Source organism: Lynx rufus, unplaced genomic scaffold (assembly GCF_022079265.1).
Source record: "Lynx rufus isolate CCGP_SWC_20201006 ecotype Redwood Valley unplaced genomic scaffold, mLynRuf1.p SCAF_5, whole genome shotgun sequence".
In the NCBI taxonomy this organism is placed as follows: Eukaryota; Metazoa; Chordata; class Mammalia; order Carnivora; family Felidae; genus Lynx; species Lynx rufus.
In genome coordinates, this window is record NW_025814867.1 from 25,121,576 (window position 1) to 25,146,155 (window position 24,580).

General features: G+C 44.0%; 1 protein-coding gene across 2 annotated transcripts in view; it reads left to right on the plus strand.

Moving 5' to 3' along the window:
• Positions 1 to 24,580, plus strand: part of RFTN1 (raftlin, lipid raft linker 1) — a 209,530-nt gene that overhangs the window by 11,739 nt on the left and 173,211 nt on the right. For both annotated transcript variants that reach the window (XM_047098825.1, XM_047098824.1), the window contains exon 2: positions 7,748 to 7,900. In XM_047098825.1, the coding sequence (XP_046954781.1) occupies positions 7,756 to 7,900 (145 nt within the window). In that variant the 5' untranslated portion in view covers positions 7,748 to 7,755. The remainder of the gene's footprint in view (positions 1 to 7,747; positions 7,901 to 24,580) is intronic.

Sequence of the window (24,580 nt, forward strand, 5' to 3'; positions counted from 1 at the left end):
AGGCCTGGGATTCTGGATTTCTCATAGGTTCCGGGAAATCCTGGTGCTGCTGGCTCAAGTGCTCCACGCTTGGAGCAGCAGGTTCTTCTGGGAGGGAGCTGTGCTTAGTGAAGAAGGGTGTTTGTGATGGGGACTGGGGAGGGCAGAAAGGTGGTCTGGATCAGACCCAGACTGAGATGTGTGGGTGGGGGATGGTAAGCAAGTGTTTTCCTTTGACGATGTAAATACTCTTTGTATTCCTTATCTTTCGCTATATAACAAATTACTCCCAGACTTGGCAGCCAAAAACATCAATAAACATTTATTATCCCACAGAGTTTCTGTGCGTTAGAAATCCAGAAGCAGCTGAGCTGGGTGGTTCTGACTTGGGGTGTCTCATGGGGTTATGGTCAAGATGTGGGCTGGGCTGGAGGCCATTCTGGGACTGAAGGTTGAGTTAGTGCTGGCTCTTGGGTGGAGGCCTCAGTTCCCTGTCCTGGGACTTCTCCATAGGGTTATTAGAGTGTCTTCATACTGTGGCAGCTGGCTGTCCCCAGAGTGAGGGATCCAAGAAAGGGTAAGGTAGAACCCACAACACTGTAACCCAGCCTTGGAAACCACACTCATCATTTCTGCAGTGCCATCCTGGCTACACGGGTCAGCCCTAGTCACTGTGGGTGGGGACCACTCGTGAATGCCGGGAGGATTATTCAGGGTCATCTTGGAACCTCTTATTGTTTTCAATGAGGAAAATAATGTGTATGCAGCACAGAAAATTTGAAAAATATACAGAACCGTAAAGAATGCCACCCATAATCCCATGACCCCGAGGACATTTCTGGGAACATTGTGGTCTGTGTCTTACCAGTTAAAAAAAGAAGGTGGAGGGGCGCCTGGGTGGCTCGGTCGGTTAAGCGTCCGACTTCAGCTCAGGTCATAATCTTGCGGTCCATGAGTTCGAGCCCCGCATGGAGCTCTGTGCTGACAGCTTGGAAGCCTGGATCCTTCTTCGGATTCTGTGTCTCCCTCTGTCTCTGCCCCTCCCCCCCCTCACACACTCAGTCTCTCTCTCAAAAATAAATAAACATAAAAAAAACCCACCTTTTTTAAAGGTGGAGACATATATATGTACATATCTATATATTAATATATATTATAATGTATATAACATATATTTATACACACCCACACCTAGAAGAAGTGGTACCATGGAAATAATACTGTTTCATATAGATTATTCTTTATATTTGGCATCCAATCAGGAACACTTTGAACAGGTACATTTTTCTATTGAAGTATAGTTGGCATACAGTGTTGTATTATTTTCTGGTGTGCAACATACTGATTCTACAACTCTAGACATTACTCAGTGCTCATCACAATACGTGTAGTCCCCATACAGTGTTATCGACTGTATTCTGTACTGTACGTTTCATCCTGCCTTTTTTGCTCTATAACTGGGAGTTCGTACCTCTTAACCTCCTTCACCTATTTCACCCATCCCTCAACGAGTAAATTATAGTTATCCTTGGGTTTCTGTCGTAGACTGTGTTTCTAGGGTATCAAGATTTGACACCCTCTGAATTTTCAAGTTTCCATTTACATTTCTGGGGCGAGAGAGATGTTCCTGTCATGTAAAAATGTCTTAATTTGGATCATCAGTTCTTACTCTGGGTGACTGAGTGATGTAATAAACATGCTTGAGGCTTCAAATACGGGATTTGAGTGTGGAAATAAAAAATGAGTTTGCCAGCTGACCCAGCATCATTGCATGTAATTGCCCCATCTCTGGTTGCTTGTCATGAGCTGTTGGCAATTGTAAAAATTAGCTTTACGGTCCTGCCACAGATTAGCGGCAAGTGTGGTAAATGAGGGCTCACTCTTAATGAAACTAATTTGTATTTGAAAATATAACTACATTTATTGCCCCATTATTTAAATGCATGTACACCAGTTGATAGTAAAAATGAACCTTTAAACTGAGGTTTTAGAAACCCTCACTGAAAAATAATCTTTTAAGGTGGTGATTCTTTTTTTTTTTAATTTTTGTTTTAGAGTTTATTTTAAAAAAATTTTTTTTACATTTATTTACTTTTTGAGAGACAGAGAGACAGAGCACAAGTTGGGGAGGGGCAGAGAGAGAAGGAGACACAGAATCCCAAGCAGGCTCCAGGCTCTGAGCTGTCAACACAGAGCCTGACATGGGGCTTGAACTCACAAACCGTGAGATCATGACCTGAGCCAAAGTCGGATGCTTAACCGACTGAGCCACCCAGGTGCCCCTTTGGAGTTTATTTTTGAGAGAGAGAGAGAGAGAGAGAGAGAGAGAGAGAGAGAGAGAGAGAGAGAGACGGTGTAAATGGGAGAGGGGTGGAGAGAGAGACGGAGACACAGAATCTGAAGCAGGCCCCAGGCTCTGAGCTGTCGGCACAGAGCCTGACGTGGGGCCCGAGCTCGGGAACAGCAAGATCATGACCTAGGCTGAACTCGGATGCTTAACCAACTGAGCCACCCAGGTACCCCAAGGTGGTGATTTTTCTTGAAGTGGTTTTCTAGTTGTCTTATGGGCATGTTGGGAAGCATTTCAGAAACAAATTAGAAATACTTTAAAATAAAAGTCTTAAGATTTTAACATTTAAAATGACACAGGGTATCATGCCCCATTGCTGATCAGCTTTTTCTGGAACCAAGTCTGTGGCGATGTACTCTCTGTTTTAAATTTTTTTTTTTGACGTTTATTTATTTTTGAGACAGAGAGAGACAGAGCATGGACAGGGGAGGGGAAGAGAGAGAGGGAGACACAGAATCCGAAACAGGCTCCAGGCTCCGAGCTGTCAGCACAGAGCCCGACGCGGGGCTCAAGCTCACGGACCGTGAGATCATGACCTGAGCCGCAGTTGGACGCTTAACTGACCAAGCCACCCAGGCGCCCCTGTACTCTCTGTTTTATATCACAGAGATTTTCTGTGAGTGTCCCGCACTCTGCCCAGACTTCCAGAACAGCCAGCCCGCTGCACCATGTGCTCTGTTCATTGTCTTTCTACTCATTTTACCTCTGATCTCCTTGAGAGCAGGGCCTGGTCTTCCCATTTTTATATTTCCTAATTGAGGGCCAGATTCAAAGCAGACCTTAATAAACGCGTGATGAATGAATGCATGCACATACTCATGAACTTGGAAAAGTTCCCTCCCTCATGGAGCTGACAGTTTTTGCATGAAGCTGGCCTCCCATGTGTCAAAGGCACACCTCATGCTGGGTTTGATCCGGAAAGCGTTGGTTTTCCAGAGTGTCACCATTTGAGGGATCTCTGCTTTCTGGTCATTTGCAATGTCTAATGTCCTCTCCTTGCAGCCTAGGATCTCAACCTCCCAGTGATTACCTTACTTTCCTCCATAATCAGCAGCCAGTTCTTAATTACTTTTAGTCAATTTCTGCTTGAGAACTGTATGTTTATTTTGGCTCTTTCCCTACTGTCTCGCCACAGGAATGGGGAAAGACTTCTCTTTGCTTTACCTTTGAAGAGCTTTTGGAAGGTTTTTCTTGGTACTTTCTTTGATGCTTGAGAGACCCATACTCATAGGTGCAGGGATGTCTCCTGGGAAGACAAAGGTGGAAACAAAAGAAAAAATCTCCTGTATGACTGTCATATAATCAAAGCTGGTCAGTGATCCACTCACACGTGAAATGACTAACTTGATTCACGTGACCGTAGGAATATGGAAGGGTGGAGCTGTGGGGGCTGAATGGACCCACAGATAAAGTACCGGGAGAATCTCATCACACATAAGTGATTTTTAGCATGTGTCCTTTACAGAAATAGACAACAACAAAAGGGGAGAAAGAGCCAGGAATAGCACCGCTCTCACGATTCCACCCAGTGAGCTGATGCTGCAGAGTGAGCAGGAGGTAGAGGGGCTAATCTGTCAGTCTCTCAGAGGGTCTCACTTCCGCCAGGCCTCTCCTGGGGTCAGCATCTGGCCACCCTGAGTGCGGAAAGAGAAGCATCATTCATTAACAGGACCCCTGCACTTACCGCACAGCCCAGAAATCTCACTCCTAGGTATTACCCTAGAGAGATGAAACCTTTGGTCCTCTTAAAAACCTCTGCATGAATGTTTATAGCCATTTTATTCATAATCACCTGGAAACAACCGAAATGCCCTTCTAAGGGCGAGTGGCTAAAGCAGAACCTCTAAATGCAGGCCATCTCGACTGGTAGTCTACTGAGGAGGCAGCAGGCCATGGTCTTTTTGAACAAACTTGGTGAATGAGTTACATATTGCATGATGAATCATCCCCAGACTTAGAGGCTTGAAACAGAAACAATGGTGTATTTTGCTCAAGGATCTGCAGTTTGGGCAGAGTTTGGTGGAAACAGCTTGTCTCTGCCTCACACAGTGTCAGCGTCTTGACCGAGACAGAGGCTCAACTTCCAAGATGGCTCACCAGCAAGATGGCTGGCAAGTTGGTGCTGGCTGTTGGTTCCTCTCCAAATGGGCCTCCCTGTGGGGCTGCTTGGGCTCCCTCATGGCATGGTGGCTGGGATCCAAGAGTCGGCATCCCAAGAATCAAGCAGTATGTGCTCCTAGTTTCTGAAGGTCCGGGTCCAGAAGCTGGCACGGTGCCGTTCTGCCATATTGTATTGATCAGGCAACTGTGGAGCCCAGATTCAGGGGAGGTGACGTAGACCCCACCTTTCAATGGCAGGCGTGTCAAAGGATTTGGGGGCCATATTTCGAAACCATTACACTTACCATTTACCTTCTGCCCTATTACCCTTGAGGCCGATGTGCTTCCACTGAGATGCTCCCTGAATGTCGGAGGGAATGCGCAGCCACACCAGGCACCAAATGCCTGCATCTGGCAGAGATGTTCCCTCCGCTCTTCCCTCTGCCTCCAACCTCTCCCTGCCCTTAAAGGCCCATACCCATCCCTGCCCCAGGCCCCTTGTGGGATTCTAATACGAGCTTTGAAACCTCACATAGTAAACAGTACCATCAGGCGCTGTTCTATCTTATTTTTCCTCCATTGTGTGAGCTAGATTTTTCTGGTTTGAGCCATAGTAGGGACTGTAATAGATAGTTTTGTTTTATTTATTTACTTTATTTTAGAGAGAACACTCAAGCAGGGGAGAGGAGCAGAGGGAGAGGGGGAGAGAGAGAGAGAGAGAGAGAGAGAGAGAGAGAGAGAGAGAGAGAGAGAATCCCAAGCAGGCTCCACACTCAGGACAGAGCCCGATGTGGGGCTTGTTCTCACGACCCTGGGATCATGACTTGAACTGAAATCAAGAGTTAGATGCTCAACCTACTGAGCCATCCAGGCGCCCCACTGTAATAGAGAGTTTTAGAATGATGTGAAAATCTTTACCATTTTGACAGGGGTTGGGGGTTGGCAGAGCACAGGTGTGCTGGGTGTGAATAAGGTAGGGTCCTCAACACAAGAGAGTAAGAAAAACAAATTGACACTAAGGTTTTATTGGCTCACAACTGCTTCATATGTCTTCCTTCCCAAAGATAGTCATGCTATAAAAGCAGTTGCTTAATTGGCATTGTGCGTATTCCAAAGAAATTAATCTCTAAAGTTTGAGACATTGAGGATTCACCGATATTATAGTTTTGCTGCTGGCTGGTACTGTTTATCTTTTCTGTGTCAGACCACAGAGATGATTTACCCATAGCCTTGTCATATCCTATGAGATAAGCACAGTGCCCTTTGGAGTGAATTGGGGCAGAGACCTTAAGTTGAGACAGTCTGACTGAAACCTTAAAGTTGTAAATTGGGAGAATTTTTCTGATGCTTCTTGCCATCCCCCACCTCCTTAACTTTTTCTGAGTCTTTTTACTCGTCCTGGTAATTCTCTCCTCTTTTTTCTCTATTGTCAGGAAACCTGTCCTTTATAGAAGATGTTAAATCATACTAAAGTGTTAGAGGCTACCACAAGCTTAATTTGTTGCCCTTCCCATGGAGGTATTTGTGGTTTCAAAGGAGATCCTGAGGGAGAGTGATTCTAATTTCAAAGGAATGAATCTCTAATGCTAGAATTTACCTTATTAGGATAACAAGAATGGGAGGATGTTTGAGGAAGAGTTTTCTTTCTTTCTCTTTTTCTTTCTTTCTTTCTTTCTTTCTTTCTTTCTTTCTTTCGGGCCCCAAACACACATTCTTTCCTAGGGAGGTACGTGTGTGAGTGACTTACTTGGTGAGTCTCTGGGTTATTTCCATGTCTGTTCTGGTGGTAACAGTGCTCATCTTGCCAGGTTTACCTGTTCCCCAGTACACGGGAGCCTTCCTGTCCACTTCTCTTCTGCTTTGCCTCAGCAGATGCCCCTTGGCTTGCTTTTTAGTAGTTAAATATGCAGCCTCTGTACATATCAGCTATTATATCTGCAGAACTACAGAGTATTTTACAAGTAATCAGTTCATGCAGATTGCACATAAATCATGTCTGCTCTGGCCCTTTGGACACTAATGTTCCCTTATTAAGGCGTAAGTAAGCCTTCCTGTTCTCATCCATCCTTCCAGACTTTTTTTAATTACTAAAAAGTATAGCCTGGTTTTCACGACACCACCCTCTCCCACTCTTCCCTTCCCCCACACACTTACTGCTTTTTTGAGGTTCATTGTGTTTTTCTGGAGCTTGCCAGTTTGCCTTAGGAAGCTGGGTACCTTGTGAATGGATTAAGCTAAAGGACATTCTTATCTCTAAAAGGAAGCAGTCACCACGTTTCTGTTTGTGATATTCTTGGCCAGTTAATATTTTTGTGAAATATGTTCTAATGGCAGCTCCACTACGCCAGAGAAGGGGGAAGAATTATTGGTCATGCTCAGCGCACAAAAGGAAAATATCTTCTGCTGAAGTCTGGGCAGTGGATAAAAAGTCATTTCGTGAATGTCATTCTGCCTAAATAAACAGAGAACTTCGTTGTTTTTAAGCCCTCAAAAGGCTGGGAGCTCAGCCCACCCTAATATGCACATTATTCTAGCATTTCTCCGTTTTCCCTTCCAACGATAGCCACAGATCTTCACTCTAACACACGTGCGTTTCTGCTTCCAGTTTCTCTTGGCCTGCTATTAGTGTTCAGCCAGTCTTCATTTTGGTCTAAAACAACTCTCTAAGAGAGTGGAAGCGTCCTGTTATTTCATGTGGTTTGCTCTAAAAAAGAATGGAAGGGGGACTTTTAGATGAAGCGGATAAAAATACCACCGTCTACTTTAAGAGCTGTTTTATGAATATAAATTCCTGTCTAAATAATTGCTGGTGAGGGCAGAAAGGACTTCGGAGTTTAGAAATTGTACCAACAACTTCTGATTCTCTCTTAGCAACCACAGCGAAAGCGACACGTCTCTTGTTTTGTCTTTTCTTTTCAGATGGGCTGACACCATAATGTACCACATTGCTTTTAAGATCTCATTTTTTAATCCTGTGTACAGATTATAGTGGAACTGAGGCGCTCTGAGGTATTATTTTCCTCAGGTAGGGGAAAAAGATAGAAGACAAGTAGGCTTTTGGTGTCATCACAAAAGTGCGGGATGCCTGGTAATGGTGTCCTCACAGAAAGAGAAGCCAGCCTGGGTACTGAGCACAGTTCCTCAGGTGTTCAGGTCATCCACTGAATTATACTCCAGGCGTCCTAAAGGCTGAGGTCCTTTATGTAGTCTTCAGGGAAGTACGGGGTCTTTTACACTATGATGCTTGAAAACAAAATCTCAGAAAAAAAAAAAAATCACCCCCCCCCCCTTGTCCTTTTTTTTTGGCTTCTGCTGCAGCTGCTGAAATGGGTTGCGGATTGAACAAGTTAGAGAAACGTGATGACAAACGGCCTGGAAATATCTATTCAACTTTAAAGAGGCCTCAGGTGGAAACCAAGATAGATGTGTCCTACGAATACCGCTTCCTGGAGTTCACTACCCTGAGTGCGGGTGAGTACAGGCGGCCTTGCCCCCCCTGGAGGCGGGTGAGCTCAGCTCAGCCCCGCACCCGAGGTGTGTGTCCCCCCCCAACCCAGGGCAGGGCTGGTGGGGCCTGACAGGACACGCCTGGGAGGTGAGCGGGGTGAGGGGCTGTGGGGAACTTGTAAAAGTGGGCCTTTGAAAACATACTGCCTTTAGAAGTCCAGATTTGTATGTGCAGCTTTTCACTTTTGAAAAGATAGCAACTAAATTAAATTGTAACACGTTAAAACCACGTGCAAGACAAAAAGTACACACATGCTGGTGGGCCGCGTTTGGCCCCTGGGCCAGCTAGTTTGCAGACTGTTTCGTAGGGAGCCATGTGGAGAAGGGAAATTTTGCCTTATCTCCTGTTGTGTCTGTCCCTCCAAAGTTACCTGCCTGCTGCCTGGCATCTTTCAAGAGTGCTTGTCCGTCTGGGCTTGGCTTGGCCTCATCCGAGCCGCAGGGCGTCCAGGTCACCTCACTAACAGTGTCCCGGTGGCTCTGGGGTGACAGGCAAGAGGTAGCATTTTCATCCAGGGGAGTTGCTGAGCCCTGACCGTGCGCAGCGTCAGGCTGGAGCTGTGGGGCAGATGGGCAGCGTGTCCTGATTTCCTGAAGCTTCTTACCCAGTGGGAGAGAAGACTCATACACATGAAAAACAAAACAAAACAAAACCCTCAACAGGCTATAATTGTAAGCAAGAAAATACGTAAGATATGTTTTCAGAAGAGGAGAGATCATTCTTTTGGTGTGGAGGGCAGTCCCTAGAAGTTGTGACCAAACACAGGCACTAACTAAGGCATCTTGCCGCTTTCTCCCTGGGCTGCTGGGTACATTTTAGGCTTCTGTTAACAGAAAAGAGAATAGGTGGGGAAAGCCCTCATATTTGGGGGCTCATGTCTGGCTCTGCTGTGGAGTTGGCCTGCTGTGTGCTCTTCTGTCTCATGAACACGTGAATACCCGCCCCTCAGGGCAACTGTAGACTGGAAGAGGGAAGATGCGAGAAGCTCGTAGCACAGTTCTCAGCACCTACTAGGGCAGCTGGTGTTGCCTCCACCTCTGTTCCTGCTGAGACCACCTCTGCACCGAGGCTCCCGCTGCTTCTTGAGCCCCGAGAGAGATGGGCAGCTGGGCCTCTCTGCAGGGACGTTTCGTGGGTCCCTTAGGTCCCCCAAACTGAATGCAGCATCTTCCTCATCAGATTGGCTTCCTGCTGGTGCCCTTGATGAATAATGTCACCACCATCCTCTTAAACAGTCACATTTGACACCTTAGGCATCTGTGACCATACTTTCTCCTTGCCCACCATTTCCATTGCATCACCCAAGCCTATTAAAGCTATTTCTGAAAATGCTTGTAATATAGCTAACTTAACACGAGCAAATCTGAACACAAAAGTGTTTGGAGTATTTGGTCATCCATTATTTGTTCAGTGAATATTTGAGTGCCTACAATGGTTTAGGCATTGTCGAATGATTAAGGAGAAAACCAAAGCATGTATAGGAAAAGAGATTGCAAGGAAATACACCAACATGTTAAAAATTGTTAGGAAGCTGAGAATATGGGGTAATTCTTTTTCTCTTTTATAGACATATATATATATATTTTGCATCATGGTTGTATTTCTTTTATTATTAAGAAGAGTAATTTTTGCTCACAGAAACTTCAACAGACATGTGCCCTCCTCTGTGTACCTACTGCTCCATGACTTATCATCTAAGTTATCCCCCTAACCTCCTGATTAGTTTCTCTGCTACCTTGTACTCTGCTCAGAGCACCCACACTGCTTGCTGCATTGTGCTTTCTTTGACTGAATGACCTTTTGTTTTGTGATTATGAAATGAACATACCTCCATTATTAAAAAGTTACGAAAACACTGGACAAGTCCCAACTGATCTCCCTACGTCCACCCATGTCCCCTACAGATCATGGCACTCTTCTGCTCAAAGCCCTGCCATGGCTCCCCCTCACCCTGAGTGGCACCAGCTACTTTTCACCCTCATTCTCCAGATGTTTGTCCTGCATGTTCTGCCATTTTGGTCTTGCTCTTTCTTGAACCCTCCAGGACTCTTTAGGGCCTTTGCACTACCTGTTTCCTCTGCCTAGAAATCCTCCCAGATATACCCTTGGCACAAACCCTTAACCTCCTTCTCTGGAAAACCCTCCCTGACCACCTATATAATTTCTATATATTTATAGAATATATATATATATGTTATATATATATATTCTATGTATATTATATAGATTTCTATATAACCACCTATAGAAATTATATAATTTCTATATAACCACCTATATATTTCTACCTAATCTCCGACTCCCCATCCCTTTGCCCTCTTGATTTTCTCCATAACACTTCTTACCATCTAAAGTGCTACATATTGGAGCACCTGGGTGGCTCAGTCGGTTAAGTGTGTGATTTTGGCTCAGGTTGTGATCTCACAGTTCTTGAGTTCAAGCCCCGTGTCAGGCTCTGTGCTGACAGCCTGGAGCCTGCTTTAGATCCTCTGTCTTTCTCTCTCTCTGCCCCTCCCCTACTCGTGCTTTGTCTCTCTCTCTCTTTCAAAAATAAATAAATGTAAAAAAAATTTTAATTGCTATGTATTTTGTTTATTGTTATTTGTTTCCTTGTGGTCTGCCTTCTTTCGTTAGAAGATAGAATTCCTCTAACGAGTTCAGGATTGTGTCTGTTTTAGCCTCTGTGGTACCCTCAATACTTAGAGAACAGTGCCTGGCACATAGTAGATAATCAATAAATATTTGTTGAATGAATACTTAATGTATATTTTTGTGTCCTGCTTTTTTTTCAGCTTAACAGTGGATAGTAAGGCTGTGCCCTGTCATTCCATATGTTCTCAGAATATGATTTAAAGGCTATATATGATTTAATCACTCAGCATACCATAATTTATTTAACAGTCTTCTTTTATTGGACATTTAAGTTATTTCGGGCTTTGGGCTATTATAAATAATGCTGGCATAAGCAGTGCTATACATAAATCTTTGTGTGCATTTTTGATTATTTCCTCAGGAATTACTGAGTTGAAAGATATGAATGTCAGGACTCTTGATAAATTGCCAGATTGCCCTCTAGATAGGACCTATTTGTGTAAAACACAAATCTGATTATGCTGAGCCCTTTGGCAGGTTCCCTTGGAAAAATGCAGCAGAGATTCCGCCCGGCGCCCAGGACCTTCCTCAGCTCATCCTTGCCCTTTGTGGACCCTCCCCTACTTGGAGGACACAGGGCCTGGCCCCGCCCCCTCCCACCCCAGCTTCCGCTCCTCCAGCCTCACAGAACCTGCCCCGCCCCTCAGCCCTTGCCAAAGTCCCACCCACCTGAAACTGTACCTCCCGACATGCATGCGTCCATCACAATTACTCCTCTATTCACGCCTGTCGTTCGTCAGTAGCATCCTTATGACATTTTTATTACATCATATATTTAACGTATTTGTGTTTCCTTGAGGGCAGAGATCAAGCCTTGCTTATCTTTCTCTTCGTCTTTCTTGTTCACACTTTTTAGCTGAGAATAGCGTGTCCTACGTAACTGGGTTGTAGTAAACCAGAGTACGTGTTACCTATGCTGACTCGTTTCCCTGGCAGCCCCTCAGGTTCTTTTCCAGAAGTTCTAATGGGATCCTTTGTTACTGCTCCAGAATGGAGCCAGCATTTGCTGAGAGCCTACTATGTGCCAAGTCCTGTGATGGGACATCTTCCCAACTTTTTCAGCTTTATTGAAATATAATTTAAGCACATCACACTGCATGTATTTAAAGTGTTCAGACCCATGAAACCATTACCTCATCAAGAGGCAAGACATTTCCATCTCCCACAAGGTTTCTTCCTGCTCCTTTGTAACCCCTTGTTTTTTCCAGCCCTCTGTCCCCAGACAACCAACGGTATGCGTTCTGTCACTGATTTTATTTTCTACTAATGGAGCCATGCGGTATGTACTCTTTTCGGTCTGGCCTTTTCCACTCAGCTTGCTTATTTTGAGATTCATTTATGTTGTTTTACGTGTAGTAGTTCATTCTTAGTTTATGGCTGAGTAGTATTCTATCATCTGGGTGTGTCTCAGTTTGTTTTTCCATCATGTGTTGATGGACATTTGGGTCGCTCCTGGTTTGGGCTGTTACCAATTGGGCTATTACCAATTAGCATTCATCTTTGCGTGGCATCTTATGTCATTTTATTCTCCCAGAAACACAGCGAGGTGTATGGGTACACACATCCCTTTTCTGCAGATGGGTAACCAACATTCAGGAGGTTAAGTAACTTTTCTAAAGATGCAGTGCTAGGAAGTGATTGGGGTGCAATTTGAACTCAGATCTCTTGGGCCTCAGAGCTCTTATGCCTCGAATACTGCAAGGTGCTAGACAAGTAGGCATTAACACCAAATAGAACATTCTTGTTAGAAAACTGGTGTTATCGGGTAGGAGGGTGTAAGGATATTCCTCGCCCATATTGTTTTGGCCATCAAAGATTTTTAAGTAGCACTTGATAGGCTTATTTATCATTGAGAAGATGCTCATCTGACTCTAACAAATTGCAAGTTGGAGGGAGGGTGTGGGCCCACTTCCACCTGGTGGCTTAAGCAGGAAGGAGTCGTGCACTTTTACAAAAGTCAGAATCAGAGTGAACGCTGTTTTGTTTGTCCCCTGCTCAGAGCTCAGTGCTACTGTAGATGATATTGGAACATGAAACCCCACTTGTTGGGCTGACAGAGGTGAAAAGCAGCAGGATCCTCAAAGTGAAGCACATAAGCTGCCAAAAATCTCAATTCTGAGTGATTTGATTGGGTCTTAAATTTTCAATTAACTCTGGTCACCAAGGGATGAACCTGCCCTTTGGAGAGTTTCATCACAGATAGAGGCCCATAAAGTGCCACAATTTCTGCAAAATGGTGCCTCATTATCCCTTTTGTACATATGTTTTGCAAGCTTCTCTGTGCCAGGCCACTCTAATACCACTTGAAAGCTACCTATGTCAGCCTCATGAGAATCAGTTGTGTTTTGTACATGTTCGGTGCCAGGGAGGTTGGCACCTGCCTAATGAGGCTAGTGTCCAGGGCTTTATTCTTGCTTCAACCATCTAGTCCTGCGCTGTCTTGTACAGGAGCCACCAGCCAGGTGGCTCTTTAAATGTAGTAATTAAAATTAAGTAAAATTAAAACTTCAACTCCTCTGTCACACTAGCCACAATTTCAAGTGCTCACCAGTCACATGTGGACAGTAAAGGTACAAAACACATCCATCATCATGGTGAGTTCTTTGTGGGCCATGCTGCTCTAGTCTGTTTTCAAGAGAGGATAACTTGGTTCCACGTCTGAATCTGTACCTCTAATTCAAACTAATGTGCCATTTTCATTATGAAAGTTTGCCCGTGGGTCTGCTAGGGACCATAAGATGATAATTCATTGATTCCATGGATACTTACTGAATGTTGACTTACTGAATGGTCCTCAGGGGCCAGATTTGCGTCCTGAGGACATATGGGTGAACCAGACAGGAGGTTTTCCAAGTTGGTTAGTTAGCTCAGTTGCCGTAACAAAATACTCCAGACCGGGCAACTTAAACCACAGACATTTATTTTCTCACAGTTATGGAGACTGAAAGTCTGAGATCAGAGGGCTGGCATGGTTGGGTCCTGGTAAGAGCCTTCTTCCTGGCTTGCAGAGGACTGCTTTCTTGCTGTGTCCTCACGTGACTGAGAGAGGGACTAAGTGAGTGAGTGAGTAAGCTCTGTTATGTCTCTTTTTATAAGGACATTAATCCTATCGGATTAGATCCCCACTCTTATGACCTCATTTAACCTTAATTCCTTACTCCAAATAGTCACACTGGTTGACACACACAGAATGTTGACTGAAAAGTCAACATCCGACTTTTGAAGGGAGACACATTCAGTCCATAGCATCAGTCTAGTCCGCTAGTCTAGATCAGTTCAAAATCTCTTACAGACGAAGAGCCAGGCAATTGTAGGACTTGATGCTAGCATGATGATGATAGAGGGGACGTGGTAGCCCCTAGTCATGTTGAAAGAGTGTGTGTGTTGAGGAAGACTTGAGATCCACAGGTGGATTTAGAGTTATCCTGACAGAAGATTGAGGGTGGAAGGAGATGATCTTTTCAGACAAAGGGGACAACCTATGGGAGGGTCAGAACCTGACGACAACATTGCATAAATGGTAAGCTATAGGCAGTTCCATTTGGTTGGAGTGTGACCTTTGGGAAAAGTAAGTAGAAGCCAAATGAGTAAAGATCTTGGGTCTTGGACTGAGGAGTCTAAGCTTTCTCAAGAGTGCTGAAAGGTTTTTAAGGTGGGAACAGGGTGGGTGACATGTCAAATTCACATTCTGGAAAGCCTGGTCTGGGTTTACAATGAAGGAGAATGGAAGGAGTAAAACTGGGGAAGGAGAAACCATTTGGAAGCCATTGCAGTCATCAGGCAAGGGGCGAAAGTGGCCTCTGTTGAGGGAGTGGCAGTGGGGACAAGAGGAGTGGGTGGGGTCAAGAGAGATTAGGAGGTGGTCCCAGGGACTGAATGGCAGGTGAGGAGGAGTGAGGGACTGGCAGAGTGGATGGCATGCTGGGTGCGTGCCCAGCTGGATACTCAGATTCTGCTTTAAAGTATTTTCAAATAACACATTCACTCTATCATCCAAGTAGCTCTGGGAATCTAGGTTTTCTCTCTGTCTCTGTCTCTCTCTCTCTCTCTCTCTCTCTCTCTCTTTTCAGTTGAGGAAATGGTCTTGACAGGTAGTAAGTAGTAAGTGGGACCAGAACCCAGTGTTTTAACTCTCTTCACATAGGATTTTTCAACTGCACATGAAAGAGAGTTCAGCGCCAACCTGTCTGGCCTGCTGAATGGTGTCTGTGTATTTGTTTAAATAGCTCTATTAAAGGTATAACTTATGAGCAATGAAATACACCCATATTAAGCATGTGGTTTGATGAGTTTTGATAAGTGTAAGCACCCATGGAACTGCCACCACACTCAAAATACAGAATTTTCCCATCACCCCAGAAAATCCTCTCATGCCCCGCCCCCCCCAAGCCCATGCTCCAGATTACTGCTGATCTGCATTCTGTCGTTAGTTTTGCTTCTTATAGAATAATGTAGCGGTGGGATCGTTTTTTGTGTCTGACTTCTTTAACTCAGCGTGCTGCTTTTGTGATTCATCGGTGCCGTTGTATGTATCAAGAGCTCATTCCCTTTTGTTTGTGAATGATACTCCATTGTCTGGTTGTGCCACAATTGGTTTCATCATTCTTCTGTTGAACATTCGGGCTGTTTCCAGTTTGGAGCCGTTATCAAAAAAGTTGCTGTGAACATTTGTGAACAAGTCTTGTGTGGACATACGTTTTCATCTCAGTTGGGTAAATAAGGAGGAGTGGAATTGCTGGATTATTTGGTAAATGTATGTTTACCTTTATATGGAACTGCCAACTGTTTTCCAAAATAGTTGCACCATTCAACATTTCCAACAACAATGCATGGGAGGTAAGAGTTAGTAGCTTCATTTTTTATATGTGATAATGAGAGCCACTACGTATTCGGTATCTCATGTCGTATTAGTCCATTTTAAAAGCTAACAACAGGGGCGCCTGGGTGGCGCAGTCGGTTAAGCGTCCGACTTCAGCCAGGTCACGATCTCGTGGTCCGGGAGTTCGAGCCCCGCGTCGGGCTCTGGGCTGATGGCTCAGAGCCTGGAGCCTGTTTCCGGTTCTGTGTCTCCCTCTCTCTCTGCCCCTCCCCCGTTCATGCTCTGTCTCTCTCTGTCCCAAAAATAAATAAACGTTGAAAAAAAAAAATTAAAAAAAAAAAAAAGCTAACAACAATCTCAGGAGGTAGGTGGTTACCTTTGTGGTATAGAGGAGTAAATTGAGATCTTGAGTTTCAAGGGGTTGTAAAAGCTACTTGCTCTAGGCCAGCAAGGTGTTGGGTGTTTGTAGCATATCCCGCCATCTTACGGCACAGCGGAGCCATCACTTTGGGCTCTCTTAGTTCCTGAATCTCCTGCACACTGGCTGGGTTGAAGCGAAATTGAAGTGCTTCGACCTGAAAAAGTTGAAAAGTATCTCCTGCTCCATTGCATATCTTCTTCAATTCATCTTATTTCTCCTCTTAAATTCTTGCTAATAAAGCATGTCCCATGACATGCATTACAATTTCTAAAATTAGTTCACATTGCCACATTTAAAAAATTCCTATCTTTGTGGTTTTCCTGTCTGACAGGTCTTTAAGAACTGACCTTTGGGATTTTTCTTTGACGTTGTGCTGACTAGGATTTTGGCTGCCAGCATTTTAGCCTTAAGCTCTGTATCTAAATTTTGGGTGGTCATGATAATAACACAGGATGACATTCATTATTCAAAACATGCAGATTGTGCATTGAATCATTTTAGGGTCCAGTTTTTTTTTTTTTTTTAATTTTTTTTTTCAACGTTTATTTATTTTTGGGACAGAGAGAGACAGAGCATGAACGGGGGAGGGGCAGAGAGAGAGGGAGGCACAGAATCGGAAACAGGCTCCAGGCTCTGAGCCATCAGCCCAGAGCCTGACGCGGGGCTCGAACTCACGGACCGGGAGATCGTGACCTGGCTGAAGTCGGACGCTTAACCGACTGCGCCACCCAGGCGCCCCTAGGGTCCAGTTTTTATTTAACTTCCGGTCTGGGTCACCTTAGCCCTCACTGCAACTGCAGAAGCAGCTGATAATCATTGTCTATTTAAGTTGTCCTTTTAATCTGTCTCTACAACCAAGAAAAAAAGCTAACCTAAAAAAGATGGATCATAATTTATATTGAGGCCTAAAAATTACAGATCAAAGTGTTTGGGGGCTATTGGGTGCCTAATAGCTGGTTGTATGTCCCAGCACTGTTAGCCTGTCCGATTTCATGGATCATGAAGGGAGGTGATAAGCAGGGTCTAAGATATCAATCAAAATAATGTTAACCTCCAGAGAAAGCTTTTAGAACGTATCATTTTCTTAAAATAGTAGTTCTCCAACTTGAGGGTGAATCAGAATCACCAGGAGGGCTCGTTAGAAGAAGCCCAGGCCCCGGCCCGAGTTTCTGATTCTTTAGGTCTGGGGCAAGGCTGGAGAACCTGCATTTGTAACAAGTTTCCAGCTGATTTTCTTTTATCTGAGTGGAGATGGCAGACAGAAAAAGGTATTTTTTTAAAGCAGAAAATAAAGTCAATAAATCCTTACATACCTATCTATTGTCACCTACTCATAATTTATTTCCAAGTAGCTTGTAATATATTTGGAAGGAGAGGCCGTACTCCTAAGACAAAAATTAGTACCAGTGGATACATTGCTTCTCAAACTTTGCTTAAAAAATTCCCATGCCCACCCTACACCCCAGACCACTTCAGTCAGTCTTGGGGAAGGGACCCAGACGTCAGTATGTTTTGCAACTACGGGTGAGGCCAGTATGCAGCTATGGCTGAGAATGAGTGAGCGGGTATAAAGTGCTAGATGGTTGGTGTAAGTGTGGGTACTCCCACTGGTTACCCTCAGGTGGGTCACGTGTGCTGAGATTTTGTTTCCCTTCAGCCTTTGGACTGATGGATTCTTCTGCAGGTTGCCTCCAGTTCCCTGATGACTGGTTTCTTTCCCCAGAGTGCTGAGCGATTGTGTGACATGGTGTAGACTGGGAGGCCCTGGAATAAACAGTTGTACTCAAACTTTAGCAACGCGAGAATCACAGGATGTAGATTGCTGCACCCCTACCCCTGGAATTTGTCATTCTGAAGTTCTGGGGTGGGGCCCAAGATTTTGCATTTCTAGCAAGTTCCCAGGTGATGCTTCTTCTTGGGTGTTGCTGCTACAGGGACCACATTGAAAACCACTGGGTTAGGCCATGGGCAGTGAACACAGTGGACACAGGAGGGAAGGATGGATTTGAGGATGGGAAGCTGCACTGATGGGTTATAAGGGTTTACAAGGCAGTTTTTGGGTGCAGGTGAAAGGAAGAGAAGTGAGAGATGGGTTTAGGGGCCAGTTTCTTGCTGCCTAGTGGGTTTGTAGCCAGTGGCCTGGGGTCTGCAGACAGCCCCTCCTTGGCTCAGAGGCCTTGGCCCACTCATTGAGGGCAGAAGATCATAGCCAGGCTCTCGGGACAGTCAGAACTGTGGCTCTGGCCACAGGTGTAATACTCTGGCCAGGTGTATTGGGGGCCCAGTTACAACCCCAACATCTCGATCGACCTTTATTTTCAAGTTGCATGGCTCATCACATTTAGCTTTATGCCACCTTAGAAGATCTGTAGGCTGTGGTTGTGCCCCACCAGTCATGTGTCCCAGCCTCTTCCTTGGCTCTTTTCTGGAAGCCTTTGCCTTAATTAAGTCTCCACCACCTCTGTTCCCTGCGCCCCTTTTCTGTTCCTTTGCTTTGCCCTTCCCAGCCTGACCAGGCCCCATACAAATGAGCTCAAGTTGAAAACCTAGAACAAGTGTGAATGGATGAGCTTGAGTCTGTGATAGATCAGGGAGTTGGCTAGGCGTGACACTTGGCTGCAGGGGCCTACAGGTGTGGGTCCCTCTTTACAGGGAAGCGCAACATGGTAAAGTATGGAAAGTAAGGAAAAGAACTGGGGGATGGGGTGGATATTTGCATTACAGGAGGATTCTTGGTTTAAAGTGGGTTTCATCATGGGGTTCCTTTAGATGGAGCCTCAAGTGCTCTGAAGTGTTTGTTTTTCCATCCTTAATGAGGTATTTATTACCTCTCTCTAAATATGATACCTGCAGCTTTAGAACATAACAGATTCATCTATAATATTTGCAGCTCTTCAGCTGAATTGAACATAAAGTCACTGATGTCAGGTTTTTTGTTTTTTTGTTTTTGTTTTTTTCTGGGTAAAACAAATAGACCAACCAACCTTGAAGCAAAATGTCAGAAGCCATGAAGGAGGGGGGGGGGTGGGGATAGAAGGCAGGCCCAAAGCAGCCCTTGATGTTACAGCATAAGGCAGGAAGTCCCCTGGTCTGAGTTGGGGGTAATGGCTTTTTACATTCCCTAAACCTTACGCTCATCCCTGAGGGAGGGTCCTCCTGCTGCAGCCCTTAATCTTAATATCAGAAAGACTGTTCTACTCCTGTGCCATCTCTTGACTCTCTGAGGATCCCTGCAGATGATGAGATTGTGACAGGAGCAATGGACCTGAATGATGATGTTATCATTATTGTAACAATAACAACAGTACTAATAGGTAATCAGCCATGTACCATGGTCAGTGCAAATTAATCCTCACAGGATCTTGATTTTGCAGACGAGTAAACAGAGCTCAGAGAGGTTACCCAAGATGCCTATGGTCACACAGCAAATATGTGATAAAGCTAGAATCAGAACTCAGACTTGCCTTCTTTAAATCCTTTGCTCATAAGTAGCGTTGGCTGTACCATAGGTTTCTCTGGTACAGTTTGAGGCTTGGTAGACTGTGGCCTGTCATTGAAAGACCCCATTGTGACAGCCCTCCCTTCAATTGAGCCCTGCTCTAGGAAGAACTGTATGATGTAGTGGAGATGAAAATGGCAACTGATTGTTATGCTGTATGGGGTAACGTGCAGGTTCATATGCTTGAACTCAAGTAATCCTTACAACTCTATAGGTGATTTTTCAGTCTTGTGGTATATATAGATGTAGAGGCTCATTCACAGGGTTGTTGTGCAGGGGACAGCTTGAACTTCAGTCTTCTGACTCCATGTGACCTGTGATCCTCCTGCTGCCCAGGACTTTCAGAGTCTGGGGCTTGGAAGCCATGTGAAGATCACACTGTCCATCGCCTATTGAGAACCACTTTCTTCTTTGGCAAAATCACGAATATGGTTAATAACCCACTAGAGTATAGTGTTGGCTTCCTTTCGCTGCTGGTTTTAAAATAGGGCTGTTTGACCTCTAGCTCAGATTTGGAAGGCCAAGTCTGAACTCGGGTACGTGTGGATGGCTGCCACTTAGTCCCAGTTTTGTCACTATGCCAAGCTCAGAGGTTATCCTGTGCTGAATATAGACTCCTCCTTTGCTGAAAATAGTATGTGCAATAGGGTAGGGAAACATTTTTCTTTCCTAGAAAATCGCTCCTTGCTGCTCTAGGTAGCATCGACTTCTGTGAAACCATCTGTTCCTTCCAGTATAATTTCCAGACTATTAGATTAAACAGTTTCTCCTGACCCACTTTCGGCTTCTGTTTCCTTTCACTGTTCATTAATAAATTGTGTAGCAGAGTTTTCGTGGAGAGCGTGTGTGTATATTTATTTAATTTCAGTTTGGGCAACAGCAATTGTTGGGTGCTGTGAATTTATTTAATTTCCTACCTGTGTTTCATTTTTGTTTCAGTTTCTGTAATTGCTCTGAGTCGGTTGCTTTTTTTTTTGTTTTGTTTTTAAGATTCATGAAAGGAAGTCAGCAGCATGAGTTATGAGTTGAGGTTCTGGTTGGGAGGTGTGCTAAAAACAGACCCTGTTTTTATACTGAAGACGCAGAGTGGTAAGGAAATCGGTTCCCATAAAACATGTCTTACTGCAGATAAATATGCTTTTACAGAGTTTGTGGGGATTTTTAAAGATAAATGAGATAATATGCATGACATGGCTTTAAGCTTTTCTGAGCAAAGCTACGATGTGCGTCTTCTGTATTATTGCTGCTTTTGATAATGCAAGCAAGCCTATTAGTATTAATGTTATTGTTAAATATTCACTAATGGAGGTAATAAGATTAGATTTAAGAGGAAGGAAGGCATTCTTTGCATTCCTTTCTTAATGTAAAAATTCTTCCTGCTCTTTTCCCAGCTAGTCTGAAGCCAGACCAAGAAACAACACTCAGTGTTGTGTGAGGAAAAGCTCAGGTTTATATGTGTGTGTCTGTGTGCAAGCAGTAAATTTCAGCGACTTAAGTCTGCCTTCAGTGAAATGAAATTTCTTGGTGATGACTGTTATCTGTCAGAGCAAAACCAAATTATTTTTCTGCAGAATTCATAAAAGCAGCGCTGTAGTAGCGGGAATAATTTTTATCAAATTTGGTTAAAATGAAACAGAAAACAAGTTAATGTTCTATGTGTTCTACTAATGTTACTAGCAATATTGCTTCAAAGACTTTTTATAAAGAAGCTTTCTCCAGCACTTTGACCAGACTTCACTGATGCTTCAAAGAAAGGAGGCTTGTTGAATGTTGTCTATAAAATATTTTTGAAAACAACTCTGGTATGAAAAGGTAGAGGATTCTGGCTTCAAGTTGGATATCACTGTCATCATGTCTAGAAAGTCATTTGCTCAGTTCTGTGTTTTAGACATATTTCAAGCTGTTCTTTATTTACAGGCCAGATCTTTTGATAAATAAAAATTACATAGGTGATGGGTACCTGCTACACTTACCAGCAGCTGAGATGTTTTCCTATTTTATTGCATAAACATACTTTTCAGGTACATACATAGGATTTATTAGGAGGAGGATACATTAGTTTGATAGTCTTCTTCTCCAGAGAGGAAAGGGATTATTTCAGTTGGGTATCCCAGGTGTAAATTCAGAATTGTGTAGTAAGCATGAACACAGTATGGCCCAATTTGGAGTGAATGTTGCTTTTGATCCAAGACTGGTAACATATTCCTACGGGAGCTGGCATACTTGGTGGGGTGGACTTTCCTTAATGGAGAAAGCAGTCTTTTCTGATAAGCTTATTCAGTAAAATTAATTCATTGGATATTTATTGATTACTTGCTCTTTGTCAGGGCGGGGTCCCTCAGTGTAGGAGCCAATGTCTAAAACATTCCATCCAGTTCTACATTATTAATGTCCTACCCCAGGGTCTGGTTTCTCTGGAAACCAGTTCAATGCAGGCACAGCCTTTATAGAGTCTGTGTTTTATCTTGGAAAAGCATCTGCTTTGACTTACTGTGATCTATCTTTGACTTGGTGGGTGCTGCATGGCTGGAGATTTGTCTACTGTTTGGTGGGCACAGGAAGGCCCTGGAAATCTCAGACCAGGTCTGATCCCTGGGCCCACCAGCTGCAGTGTGGGAAAACCCCTGGGTTAGTGCCTCAACCAAACCGGCTTCCTGGAAGTGAGGGACTTGCCTGGGCTGCTCATGCCCACATCCGAGCTTCTGGGGACTTAGTAGATGCATCCAGGATGCCCTGGGTTTTAGTCTGTCATGCCTTTCTTCGTAAGCAATGGTCTGCTTGGCCAGGCTGAGATAGGCTTATGAAAAAAAAGTTACTGCTGGTTCTTCCAATAGCCTGGGCTGAGTTAATTCCAGGACCAGGACTAGGGACAGGGGGAAGGGCACTGAGGGTTTTGAGGATTGCCTTGTTTAATCCCCCAAATTGATGGCCCATCTGCTCCTTTTCTTACCAGTGTTTCTTATGAATCTGGAAACTGTAAATTAATTCTTATTTCTACTTGGCAGTACTTACTGTGGACTTTATATAAATGGATTAGACCAAAATAACTAAAATCTAAGAAAAAAAAAAAAACAACTATCTTTTCTCCTAATAGCCTTTACTGTCTTTGCTATAAAGTGAGGATTTAGATGTGGCTTAAGGCAAGTGATGGGGCTAGTGCCCCAGACAGGTGAAGGAACCAAGGTTTTGTTGTTCAAACTGGGAGTAATATGAGTTGAGAGCAAGGTTAACTGAGGTAAAAACAAAAACAAAAACTTTAAACTCAAATTTTATGCTTACTAGTTGCATGATATTAAACAGCATGGTGCACACCCTCCAAGATGGCCTCCAACAACCCTCCTGGTGTTTAAGCCTTTGTGTAATCCCCTTCCCTTGAGTGTGGAAGGACCTAATGACTTATTTCTAGTGAATATGATACCATAAAAGTAATGGGATGTCACTTCCGAAATCAGGTTACAAAAAGACAGTGGACTCTCTCTTGCTCTCTTCCTCACTTCCTCTGAGTGAAGCCAGCTGCCATTTTGTTAGTTAGCCCAGTGGAGAGACCCACATGGCTAAGAACTTAGAGAGGCCACCTGCTAATAGCCAGTGAGAAACTGGGCCCTTGTCCAGCAGCCCTGGAGGACTTGAGCCCTACAGACGCACAAATGCATGAGCTTGGAAGTAGGTTCTCCCTTAGTGTAACCTTGAGATCCCTTCAGCCCTGGGTGATGCCCTGAAGCCACCTCATGATAAGCCTTGAGCCAGAGACACCCAGCAGAACTTCACCTGGATTCCTGACTCACAGAAACTGTGAGGTAATAAATGTTTGTGTTTTAAGCCGCTAAATTTAGGGGTAATTTATTACACATTATTACATAACTAATATAGGCAGTTCATGTGAAAAGCTTTGTTCTGCTAGGATAGGTAGCATTGTAGAGTGGTGGAGAGCACAGACTCTTTGTTTGTTTTTCTTTCTTTCTTTCTTTTTTTAACTTTAAGTCCAAGTTAACATATAGTATAGTAACGCTTTCAAGAATAGAATTTAGTGATTCATCACTTACATATAACACCTAGTGCTCATCCCAACAAGTGCCCTCCTTAATGCCCATTGCCCATTTAGCCCATCTCCACACCCAATGCCCCTCCAGTAACCCTCAGTTTGTTCTCTGTATTTAAGAGTCTTTTATGGCTTGTCTCCCTCTCTGTTTTTATATTATTTTTGCTTCCCCTATGTTCATCTGTTTTGTATCTTTTTTTAAAAAACTTCTTTTAATGTTTATTTATTTTTGAAAGAAGGAGAGAGACAGGGGGGCAGAGTATGAGTGGGGGAGAGGCAGAGAGAAAGAGAGAGAGAGACAGACAGACAGACAGACAGACAAACAGACAGAATCCAAAGCAGTCTCCAGGCTCTGAGTTGTCAGCACAGAGCCTGACATGGGGCCCAAACGTACGAGCTGTGAGATCATGACCTGAACCAAAGTCGGACACTTAACCAACGGAGCCACCCAGGCACCCCCATCTGTTTGTATCTTAAATTCCACATAGGAGTAAAATTATATGATATTTGTCTTTATCTATTATTTCATTTAGTATAATGCACTCTAGTTCCATCTACATTGTTGCAAATGGCAAGATTTCATTCTTTTTCATCGCTGAGTAATATTCCATTGTGCATATGTGTGTATGTGTGTGTGTGTGTGTGTGTGTGTGTGTACGTACATCACATCTTTTTTATCCATTCATCAGTTGATGGACATTTGGGCTCTTTCCATACTTTGGCTATTGTTGATAGAGCACAGACTTCAAATTCCATTTCTGCCACTTACTAAGCTATGTGACTTTGGGAAAGTCACTTAACCTCTCTGTGCCTCAGTTTCCTCATCTGTAAACAGGAAATGTAATAGTTTTGGATTTCAGATCTATATTCCAGGAAGACTAGCTTGAAAGAGGTGGAAATGGGTATTAATTGACAGAATCCACAGTTTCTGCCCCAGTGAGCAGAAAGAAGGGGCCATATTGGTGGCTTTTGTGATCTTGTACCTCTTAGACTCCCAGATCAGGTGGCTGCCATTTAGCTGAGGCCATTTTTCCAGAGGAAGGGGCAGCCAACACACAGCACCTGAGGGATAGGTGCACAGGTCTGTTAGTCTGGAAGCAAATGATTAGTGTTCATTTTTCTATCCTTGCCCTTTCTTTGATACCATGAGCCATGTCTGTAGCATCTCTCCCATTTCATGCCATAGGCCCTGTTGAGCAGAGAATATCTATTC